Here is a 12,605-nt window from a genome sequence, read left to right as displayed (position 1 = left end):
TACAGTCAGTTGTTAAAATGTGCCAATGAATGATGTTCAATATTTAATTAACTGCAGTCAATCAGTAGCTGTAGTTGTATTCTCTTTGTGGTGCATGGCAGTAATTAAATTGCAAGATGAGGCTTGTGAAAAAGGAGGATTTGTGTTATCAAATGTATTATTGGAAAAGGTGGAAGTAGGACAGTCAGACACCTGCAGCTACCCCTGTGCCACCTGTTCACCTGTTTCTTTCCTTCATTTCTGCTGCTGTGACCTACTCAGATTAGATGGCTGTATTTGCTCCACAAGTGCAGGTCCAAAATAACTGCCATGAAAAGAAGCTTGATACTGGAGCTCATCATGTCATATAAAACAATTTAGATACATTTTTTGGCATAGAGATATTTAAAAATAATAATAACAAAACAATTTGCTTGTTTGGATATTGTATTTTCAAATTCTGTACTTGCATGGACACAATAGGACAAATATATCTCCTAATTTAAATGGAAAGAAATCTTACATCACACAGCAGCAGTCTGCAGCATTGAAGGAAAAAGCTTGATCTGTCCTACATTTTCCTACATAGTACAAATGGATCATGCTCTTATGAGTTATGAGTCATGCTCTTTCCCTTTGAGACAAGTGTTCTGCAGGTCCCATATTCCTAATTATGTAATCATATTCCCAAACACGCACAGATACAGACCTACTGTGCTTCCTGAATCCTCCCTCATGTAAACCCTTTGGGTTTCCCTATGTGGAGCACCAAATGAGATCACGTCTCATGTCAAAGGGATAATCCTCAGACATCAGAGAGCAAGACAATCAATTGCAAGGGAGTGGTGTAGGGCTGCATAAAGACTAGTACGGGAATAGTACAGTACACAATTGGAATATATATATAATGTCTGCAGATAGTATTCACACCTGTTTTCTAGCTGTTTATTTGTGAGCATTCTGTCACCAGTGACTGTCTATATCCATTTGTTATATCAATCAGTCAAACACATCGACAACTGTATCTCCTTTGCTTTGTGTCTGCCTAGTAAAAGGTCACAGGTAAACTAGCAGGTGCCTAAGGTCATTAGATCTACACAATAATGTGCCATTTCACACATGCTTTAGGTATTGCAATTTTCTGTAGTAATAAGTAGATTAAAAAAGAGGATGGACCTGATGCTCTGCTAGCACCTCTGGGAAGCGTGCACCGGAATAGAGTGGAATGAGTTCAATTCCCTGTCAGAATTAGAAATAGGTCTGAATTTGGAGCATGAGGATGAAATCTGACCTGTTCCTTGGAGAAAGAAAAATATTTTTATTTGTTGTTTTCATGGAATGTTGATGGAAATCTTGAGAGTGTAAAACAGGGGAGATGTGGTATGAAAGACGTAAGATTAGAGAGAGTACACCTAAATAGACAAACTGTGTAATATCATAGACAGCATACCATCACTGTTGTTCAGAATGCTTTGACTTATGTCTGTACTGGCCCAAGTGCCTGTGAGCATACATGCATACTCTTAAATGAGGACATGCATGTGTTTGAGTGTGTACGCCTACACATGCGCATATATGTTTCAGGCCATGTGTACAGTTTACTGTGCATGTTTGTGTAATGTGTGTAAGTGTATGTATGTTTTTCCCAACTGCTGGGAGGACATTGTCTGTCATAATGCAACAGGCAGCTAATCCTCTACTTATGTAAACATTTGACTGCTATTCAAATGACATGCAGATAGGATAGAGAGCTTTGGTTTGGCAGGATAGTCATAACAAGGAATGTCTGGAAACAATGTGCTGTCAGCATTTGGGTGATTAATTCTGCACTTTGTGTTCACAAAAAGATATCCGTAGAGGACTGAGGATAGATTGGCAGGTACGTGTACATAGGTATCGTTCAAAGCTTGATGACCTCTTAGCCTCACGAGGTGAGGCACCAAGGGGGGATGACTAAGTGCAGATGCAGTAGGCTAAAAGGGGAGCTGTTGGGGCCATGCAGCATGCATATATTAACATGATGAGAAAGAACACTAGATGAAGAAAAAAGTGGGGAACAAGCCCTGAGGAAAATTGGAATGCCTGCAGGGAATAGAATAATTATGAGATGATGAAAAGTCTAAATTCGTTTACCATTCATTTAGATGCATGACTCAAGATTGTTTATTAATTTATTCTTCAGTACATTTGTGCAAAAAGTGCAGGCAATAGAGGCAAAGTGCAAGAAATATATATATATATATATATATATATATAAAACACAGCAATACAAATAATTTAAAAAGGAAGACATACAAATTTGTCTTTTCCATTATGCATTATATTTATACAATGTGTTGCGTTTATCTTAGGTTTCTTTTTTGTATTCTCCTCTACAGATTCTCCATTACTCCAAGGATCCATCTATTTGACTGAGTCACAGCTGAAGCCAAAGGAGAAACTATGAAGACAAGCTGTCTCACCCCGCATTGCAGCCTAACAAGATATGACATAACATGGATCCCCTGCTAATCACCATGACCATAAAGCTGTGAATGGCATTGTGAAGCCTTCACCCCTTTCTCAGCACCCAATCCAGACCCTTCTCCTCTTTTAAAATCCTTCATAGCAACCATTGTTGCTTCCCCTATCTCCTGCAAACGCGACCTCCTTTCCTGCCTGCCCCTACATTTTTGTCCTTAATTATTATAATTTAGATTTATTTTCATCCGCATCATGCAGGGTGCATTTACCACCTCCACTCTCCTTTTATTTATTCTCCCCTCCTTCATATTCTTCTCCCACTTTCCCTACATGGTCAATGGAGACTGCTGGCTCATTGAGGGGGACAAAGGCTATGTGTGGCTGGCTATCTGCAGTCAGAACCAGCCGCCGTACGAGACTATCCCTCAGCACATCAACAACACTGTCCATGATTTGAGATTGAATGAGAACAAGCTTAAGGCTGTGCTCTTCAGCTCCATGTATCGCTTCACCAACCTGACTGATCTCAACCTCACCAAGAATGAAGTCAGCTATATTGAGGATGGAGCCTTTGCAGGACAAGCCAACCTACAGGTAAGGGGGAATGGGTGATACATCTTTTGAGCCACAAGAATATATTTCACAGTGCATTCAATCTTGGTTTGAGACTTTCATTTGGCCACAGCTTGAGTAAGATTTTGATTTAGTGGGAAAAACTACTTCCAGAAAATGTGATGCTTAATTCTCTTACATTTCATTGAACTACATTTCTGTGGAATTCCTCTACTTCAATATTGAAAGTAAGACACTTTATTGTAGTGAAATGTTTGCTGAATGTATGGAACATGCATTAGAGATTAGATGGAGACCATAAGTAATTAAATAATATTATGACGGTGTAACTGTTTCCTCATAATTTTCCTCAGTAAACTCAGTTGCAGTTGAGTGTAATTATGATCATTAAAAAAAAAAGTAGTGAGTCAAATGTGTTCTCCTAGTCTCTCAGTTAACCTTAAATTATGTAACTTGCAGTGGTGGAAGAAGTATTCAGATCCTTTACTTAAGTAAAAGTACTAATACCACACTGCAAAATACTCTGTTACAAGTAAAAGTCCTGCACTTAAAATGTTACTTAAGTAAAAGTATGTAAGTATCATCCGGAAAATGTACTTAAAGTATTAAAAGTAAAAGTAATCAATGCAGAAAAATCCTCCCATTTTGGAAACGATCAAAACAGTTCTGTCAATCAAGTGTTTAATCATTCCACAGTTGTACTTGTAGGCCTATATATTGTTGGGTAGTATACTTGAAATGAAATATTATATTTTATAAACTACTTCTGTGCAAAAATCTTAATTTGTAAAGTAACTAAAGCTGTCAGATTAATGTAGTGGAGTAGAAGTAGAAAGTGGCATGAAAAGACTCAAGTAAAGTACAAGTACCTCAAATTTGTACTTAAGTACTGTACTTGAGTAAATGTACTTAGTTACATTCGACCACTGTCAACCTGTATTGAAGTATGAAAATATTTTACTTGACAACTTGATGAATGAAATCTGTGGCATTGCTTAAACAGAGTCTACTGGACAAGTGACATGGTAAGACAATCACACGGGTTGTCAAATTTCTTTTTTTTACCATATTGCCTAAACCATCTACAGTATAAGGAGTAAGAGGACAATCTGTTGTAAGTATACGTTGTACAGAAACAGTGCACATATGCTAAAGCAACTACACTTTAACAAAAGGTTGAATAAATATTTTTGGCACAATTACGTTGCTTACCCTCCTGTTCTAGAAAATGCTGCAGCATGACTGAATCTCATTAGTTAAGTTGAATTCAAATGTTACTATAATGAGTATAAATTAGGACTAAAACTGGGCCGACAATGAAAAATAAAATAAAAATGCCCCAATGCTACTTTTATGTATTCCTCTTGCTAGTCGTCACTGTAAATGAGTGCAACCTCAGTGTCTCACAAGTTGATATAAAGGTCATTGATTGAATGATTGATTGATGTTTTCCCAGGTTCTTCAGCTGGGCTACAACAAGTTGACGAACATAACTGAGGGTATGATGAGAGGGCTTGGCCGCATGCAATGCCTCTTCCTCCAGCACAACCTTATTGAGGTTATTGCCAGCAATGCATTCTGGGAGTGTCCCAGCCTCAGCAGCATTGACCTGTCATCCAACAAACTTGGCCGCATTGACCCATCCACATTCACAGTTCTTAGTCGGCTGATGGTGTGTGAACTGGCAGCAAATCCATTCCATTGCGGCTGTGATCTTTATAGTTTCCTAACCTGGTTGGAGTCCTTCAACAATGTAACACACACCTATGACCGCCTCCAGTGTGAGACGCCCCGGGAAATGTTTGGCTACCCGTTACTTATCGCTGCTGGCCATACTGGTCGAAATGCCAAAAACACTTTGTACCATCGCTGCAGAGATGGAGTGATGATTCCAGGAATGACTTCTCTACCACCAGATCTGGATGGTCCTTCCGGGATCGGACCAGAGATGTTTGGTGGTGTGGGGCCGTACCACCAGCCCACCACCTCTTCTTCATCCACTGAACACAGCATTCCCAGCATCAAGCTCCAACATGTCTCTTTGTCATCAGCCTCTCTCCTTGTGCAGATCCCAAATCCCTACAGCAAAATGTATATTCTAACACAATACAACCAGACCTTTGTGTCTGACGTCATGAACTTGAAGAACAGGAAGGAGATGATCACCCTCAGCAAGCTCAAGCCACACACCAATTACTCCTTCTGTGTAGCATCCATCCGCAACTCTCAACGTTACAACCACACCTGCGTCCAGTTTTCCACTCGGGCTCAAAATCAGGATGACACGCTGCCCACACCTTCAACAACTACTCACTACATAATGACCATTGTGGGCTGCCTTTTTGGAATGCTCATAGTTTTAGGCTTTGTGTACTATTGTCTACGTAAGAAACGGATGCATGATGAGAAGAGGAAGTCCATCTGTGTCAAGAAAACTATATTGGAAATGCGCTATGGACCAGAGGTGGCAGCAGCAGTGGCAAATGATCCATCAGCAGTCCATAAGCTTCAGGAACAGTCCAGAGAACATCACCAGTATCTGCACCAACATGGAGGCAAACTTCCCATGTCCGCATCCTCTAGTTTGGGAATGCTCCACTCAGCTAACACCAGTTCCTCCAGACTTTCCTCTATCCCACAAGTAGAAAAGATGGCCACTGCCTTTTCAGAGGCCATGGCTAGTAAAGGAAACTATATGGATGTCAGAACTGGAGGGGCAGGGATTGAGAGGTTGGGAGAGGGTGGGCATGGAGGGATGGACTTGAGGGACGATGATGGAACTGATGTTGGCGACGACTCAGATGATGACGGTCGTGGCTCTGCATCAGAGATTTCCACCATTGCCATGGAGGTGGACAAGGTTAACCAGATCATTAACAACTGCATTGATGCACTGAAACTGGATGCAGCAGCAGTTGCTGCTTCAGGGGCCTCTACTAACCCTATGTCCTGCTCCAATCCAACCTCCCCACCCCCCACCAGCACATCCTCCCTTACTCATGGCCTAATTCCACTCTCCCAAGGGGTGACAGAGACGTGCCAAATCATTGCTCCCAACAAAATACCCCCTCCACCTCCACTCCCTGCTTTGAATGCCCCTCTCTCTGAGCGCCCAGGGATCAGTGGTGGTGGCTTTGTCGTCACTCCCCCCTACAGGCCCCCTCCACCAGCCACTGCTGTACGTCCTATTCAGCGACAAATGAGTGCAGATGCAGCTGTGGTTATTGTAAATGCTGTTAAGAAACAGTGCAGCACCACCTCTTGTGGCTCCATGGGTCGGGACAGGGAACGTGGAGGAGCTAGGGTGTATAGCCTGGATGTTCCAGAGCCACGTAGCCCAGATGCCTGTAATCAACAACAGCAGCACTACCCAGACCGGGCCAGCCCCGTGGGCTGTGGGGAGCCCCTAGAGAGGCTGCCTTTAGTGGGAAGTGGGAGCTGCGGTGGTGGGGGTGGTGGTGGTTGCGACAGTGGTGGTGTTGGTGCCCAACATAAGGACAGCCAGAAACAACACCATTACCATCAAAATCAACAAATACAACATCAGCAGCAGCAGCAGCAGCAGCAACAGCAGCAGCAGCAGCAGCTAGAGGTGCAGCAGGACTACCACTGCTCGGAGCACCGCCACTCTGTCCCAGCTCTATATTATGAAGGCTCCCACCAAGGCTCCCCAGCCCAAAAGGTTTCCTTCTTGAAGCCCCTGACGCGCTCCCGCAGGGATGCAGCATCTTACTCCCAGCTTTCGCCTGCCCGCCACCATTCCAGTTACTCTGGCTACTCCTCCAGCCCAGAGTACTCCTCAGAGAGCTCGCTGCGGATCTGGGAGCGCTTTCGTCCCTACAGGAAAGGCCAGCGTGATGAGGCCTGTTATGTGACAGCCGGAAATGCCCTTAGAAAAAAGGTGCAGTTTGCTAAAGGCGAGGACCTGCATGACATCCTTGATTACTGGAAGGGGGTGTCAGCACAGCAGAAGCTGTGACTGGGGGATCAGGGATGGGTATTGTGGGAAAAATAGTTTGGATACTTCTTTTCCTGATAGGCCAGTGGGCCAGACAAAACAATATGAAGATGGGGAAAACAATTTAGGACAAAATTTTGCCTTTGGTTTTTTTGGCATGCTAGGTGTATAGAATATTGTGCTAAAGCAAGGACTGTGAAACTGTGCCTGGGATATGAGAGTCATGATGGTGTTTTATTTTACACTTTTTTGTAGCACCTTTTTTGGATCATTCTCATTTGGTGTTTGTGGGTTTTATTTATAGCACAGGGAGCAAATGCCAACTGTGTAATTTAGTACTCTTTGAGTGATCATGGTTTGTGATCCTAAGGACCGTCTTTATTAGTGCCATGTTTTCATCTATGGGTAATCACAGAAGTTAAATGCTGATATCCTTCATTTTAAGCTTGTGTGATCCAAGGTGTTGTTTCCTATTTGGTATTGGGTACTGTATCAATTTGCAGTGTGCACTTGGATATGCTTAGGCTTCTAAGTGAAGGGAGACTATGATGGGTGGGAACTGTGCTTTGTTACAAGTGACAACATGCCGTTTAGTGAACAGAGTTGTTAGTTGCACACCCTATCTCTCTTCGATGAGATCATACATGCAGCTTAGGTATTTGCATGTCTATAGCATCTGTAACAGAAAGAAAGAAGAAATTGGAATGAAATGAATGAATGAACACTTGACTGAAAACAGTGAAGTGGGCTTAAAGTTCCTGCAGCATAAGAAATTTATGAGAGAGAGAGAGAGAGAGAGAGAGAGAGAGAGAGAGAGAGAGAGAGATTAAAGTGGAACCTTAGCCTAAGATAGTTGTGTGAGTAGCTGTGTTTCAACACATCTTTCAACTAACGCTCTTGCATGGTACAATGAGTGATGTAAAATATGTTGTCCCGCAGATGTCCCAAACTGTCCTAAACAACATTTTCCCAAGTAATGATCAGAATTGTGAGCATAATTTGAAGGGGTATAGAGAGAAATTTAAAGCAAGATGGATAATAAAAGAAAAGCAAGAATATATTTTTTTTCTGCAGCCACTGTGAATGTAATTAGATTACAAGCAGTACACCACAGTACATTCCAAAACCTTTCTCTAACATTATAACGGATGAGGCACAGAGAGAAAGGACACTTATAATTACTGCCAACATGTCTGTTCTATTCTGGAAATTAATGCTATTGTTGTCTATTGATAACCTAATTAGCCATCTTTGTGACAGGCATGTCCGCTTGCACTTTACGCCTCATGATTGTGTGTGTGTGGTTGTGTGGTACACTGGTCAGTGTAAGTGGGTGTTGGCATGCCTTGTCAGATTATATTGTATGTGCCCAAATTGACTTTGATTAATAGATGTCATATCTTTCCCATTGGCTGGTTGTCTGAGTCTAAACAATATTCGATTATTAATGGCATGGACAAATGTACAAATATCAACAATGTTTATTGTATTTTCCCAGACATACATCACATTACCATGATGCTCAGATATATCACAGTAGTGCATTGCCTCTTGCTAACACAGCCATAATCTAATCTCCATTCTTGTATAGTATCATTCATCCACCTGGCCTTTTCTACTGAACCTAAGTAGAAAAATCCTATTTCCTGGCATTCTGACAAAAGGCATCCTGCTTACAAACATTGCTGTGTAGCCTTTGAAGTTTTGCATCATCAGCTAACATACACAATCTGAGACATCCTAGCCTAAAAATGTGAAAACTGAATCAGTGGTCCTTACTCCACATTTTTGTATATTCAAGAGAAAATAAGTTTAATTTTAGGAAGCTTTTTAATCTTTCTTTTGGTCCTCACTTCTTTACTGTAAATTATGTTCCTTTGGCCCACCTCCCACTACCTGTCCTTCTCCTGCAGGTCCAATGGGTTATGGGTTTGGTCCTGTTGTGTTTGATTAAATGAGAAAAGTGAGAAATTGCTTTTCTTCTGCACAGCACATAACACTGCTTTTATTCTTTTTTTTTTAGAGCAATTGATTTTTTTAGCATGCACTTAATATTTATCGACGACGTTTCATTTACACCAATTTTATTTATTTTCAGAAAATAGATTTTCAGGGGGACAGATGTATGTTCAACTGCTCTTCTGCTCAGATTTCATTAACACATTTGTTTGATTAATCTCTTTAACGATACAGCATTACAGGCCCAACAGGAAACAATGTCAATGCTGGTGGGAGAACTGCCAATTTGTCCAATGATTTATAAACAGTGATTTCACCATAGCTCCAATGAGTGCTGGAGGGGATATTGTGTTTCTCTTCATTAATAATTTCTTGAAAGCCTTCTGCCAAAATAACCACAAGGTAGTCATGTAAAATGGAAAGAATAGTTTACACACAATCCATTTTTTATATATATCTACAGTTGTCACTCTACAGGATTAGAGCTTTCGATAAAACAGAGTACACTCTCAAATTATTTAAATCTCAAGCAGGACCAGAAATATTTCTCAAAACATTAGCCGCATCATTCTACCTGTTTTTTTTGTCCCACAAAGCCAGCATCAAACAAGAAACCCTTTTCTTCCTTCTCCTTATATCCTCGTTGGACCCCTGGAGGGTGGCTCGCTCAGAGATCAATCTTCCCCTATCTGTGTATACTGCCAGAGAATAACATGTTAATGCTTTGATGCTCTCTCATATTTAACGCCAGGCCCAATTAAACTAAACTCTTTCTTAAATTATGAATCACAGCCCAAAACGGGGAGTGGGTTTATGTCTAATCCGTTTCTGAATTACTAAAGGAGTTAAATGCTTCCATTAGCAAAGACAGTACAACAGTAAAAGGTCTCAGTCCTCCCATGACACACTGCACTTTCTGTGTCATTGAAGCAATCTCAGTCAACGTGTGACTTTGCTTTTACTGTCTGAGTGATCATCATCATTTAAAGGTAATCGGAGAGGGCAATACTAACTATTAATACAGAAAAATCAGTGTAGTAATTTTTTTGCTTGATCATTTACTGGATCATCATCATACAATGAAGAAGGAACATGTATACAAACCTGTAGAACTGAAAGCCTTGTGCCTATGTATGCACAGAGAATGCATGTAAAGAATAAATCATGCTGAGTAATTAAAAGAAAATAACAGTCATAATACATAATAATGTTAAATAACCCGTGTTGACTCGTTCACACCAATAGCAAGCTTATTTTTTTCATGCTGTTGATTATGTGGCATATTAGAGGGATTTTGGAATATTTTTCTCTCTCTAACCCCATCCCCTTCCTAACACACGCACACACACACACACACACACACACACACACACACACACACACACACACACCAAGAGTGAGTCAGAATGAGTCACAGTCTGACTAAACTAAACGACTGGGGAGTCTTTTCCTGAAAGGAAGGTAATGGGCAAGGTCTTCAAAGAGAAGACCGCAATAATACAGGGGCTTTGGCTCAATGCAGGCAGACAAATAGGATAAAAGATGTGGAAGCAATAAAACTTACCATGCTGATTTGGTGTGCTGCTGAAAATTAACCATAACAATGACAATGGCTCTGACACACCAACCCGACGGCCGACCTTAGGCAGAAAAGGCAGTCAGACTGACTGCCTCCCCGAGTTGCTCAAAAAAGTGCCTCGAAACACACAGAAGAGACGCCAACTTGAGCGTACATTCTGCGTGTGCACAAGACGTAATACGTCTCCATAACAGCAGGCGGAGCTAATCTGTATTGTCGCCCAAAAAATGAAACGAACGCTGATTGGACGAACGCGTCACGTGGGTCTAGCTGCTCTCGGATTTTACAACTGAGCATAATGGCGGCTCAGAATACAATCTCATATTTTACGAAGATAGTTCACCGAAACGTGTTTCTGAAAACATTTTAAGCGAGAAATAGGCCATGCAGTTGCTGAATCTGTCTTCATTTCAGATCGACAAAGGTGAGTTTAAAAGATTTTCACATGTCAAATCGGCCCAAATGAAGGCCGACGGCTCCTCCTCCGGACGACGGCACAGAACACACCAAACAGACTCGAGTCACTGACCTCGCCAGAATGTCCGACGGCCGATAATCGGGTTGGTGTATCAGGGCCTTAAAGGAGAATTCTGGCCAATTTTTACATTAATCTTGATCGCTATAGCTACGCGAGTACTTTCGATAGAAAAAACCCCGACCCGAATCAGTGCAGGCAACACGGAGTAGCTGCAGCTACGTATTACAAGAGTCCCCTGAGCTATAATGGCAGTTGTTGGGGCAAGTTTTAGAGTGCCTTTGTGCCTCTTAACAGACACAAAATGCAATTAATATTTCTGTGCCACATGAACAGGGTCTTTACGTGTCAACAAGATGCGTTTTCAACTCAGACATTGTTTAAATTCATCTACCCTGGTCCCTGTCTCGATCCTGCCAGTAGCTAGCTTGCCCTGCTAGCTGATAGCCGTTAGCTGTTAGCTGCTAGCTGCCGTCCAGTGAGTGTATTTAGACAGGCTTCTGTGATAATCATCCCAATAACAATCCACCGAGCGGCGGTGGTGTGGCTATGTCCTCCAGAGGACAGGTCATGTCATGTCTTGAAGTTTATTCCCCCCTAAAAAAAACAGTAGTGCGGTAGTAGCTGTTAGCTGCTAGCTGCCCTCCGGTGAGTGTATTCAGCCAGGCTTCTGGGATAATCATCCCAATAACAATCCACGGAGCGGATCATCTTGTTGACACGTAAGGGCCCTGTTCATGTGGCACAGACATATTAATTACATTTTGTGTCTGTTAAGAGGCACAAAGGTACTCTAAAACTTGCCACAACAACTGCCGTTTAGCTCAGGGGACGCTTGTACATTTGCTGCAGCTTCTCCATGTTGCCTGCACTAATTCGGGTCGGGGTTTTTCTATCGAAAGTACTGACGTAGCTATAGCGATCAAGATTAACGTAAAAATTCTCCTTTAACACACACACACACACACACACACACACACACACGCACACACACACACACACACAGCATATTGTGGGAACAGGTCCTAGGCCTACATTAAGGAAATTCAGCATTTCTGACAACTGAAAGCAGCCATCTTTTATGTTGCTCTGATGTCAAATATGTATCTAAAAAATTAAAAATGAAGTCAGGTGAGACAAATGAAATATGTCTTGGCGTGACTCTTTAATGAGGCAGTTCTGATGGGCTAAGCACTACCAACACTGCTGTTTCAACTGCCAAACACTCTAAAAAATAGTTTAAAAATGAATAGCCTCATAGGTTTATGTTGAAAGCATTCACTGATAACTAAAAGTCTTCATCGGAATGTAGCAGACTAACACATGTCCAACTGTAATACTTATAATTGATCAACCATGCTGGTAAAATAAAGATATACATGTGAGCTATTCTAGTCTCAAAAACAAGCACAGGGATGGATTTTGAATTGTTTTGAATAGCCTGAAATGTTTCACTTCAGAGCTCAAACCTCCTATGGCGCCATTTTGATGCTACCAAACGATCACCCGACGTTAGCATTCCATTGACTGCCATTCATTTTGGCGCCACTTTGACAGCGAATAACTTTACATCTGAAGCGTTTAAAGACTTTTTTTGTCCATTGTTTATTTCTAAAGAA

General features: G+C 41.6%; 1 protein-coding gene across 1 annotated transcript in view; it reads left to right on the top strand.

Moving 5' to 3' along the window:
- The window catches only part of LOC116051975 (protein phosphatase 1 regulatory subunit 29), a 67,241-nt gene extending 56,597 nt beyond the window's left edge, over nt 1–10,644 (top strand). Inside the window, exons 3-4 of the mRNA XM_031302460.2 lie at nt 2,358–3,036; nt 4,472–10,644. Of these exons, the coding sequence (XP_031158320.1) occupies nt 2,695–3,036; nt 4,472–6,994 (2,865 nt within the window). The 5' untranslated portion in view covers nt 2,358–2,694 and the 3' untranslated portion in view covers nt 6,995–10,644. The remainder of the gene's footprint in view (nt 1–2,357; nt 3,037–4,471) is intronic.
- Nucleotides 10,645–12,605: the final 1,961 nt, after the last annotated feature.

Source organism: Sander lucioperca, chromosome 21 (genome assembly GCF_008315115.2).
Source record: "Sander lucioperca isolate FBNREF2018 chromosome 21, SLUC_FBN_1.2, whole genome shotgun sequence".
NCBI lineage: Eukaryota > Metazoa > Chordata > Actinopteri > Perciformes > Percidae > Sander > Sander lucioperca.
This window is presented reverse-complemented; position numbering and strand designations above follow the sequence as displayed.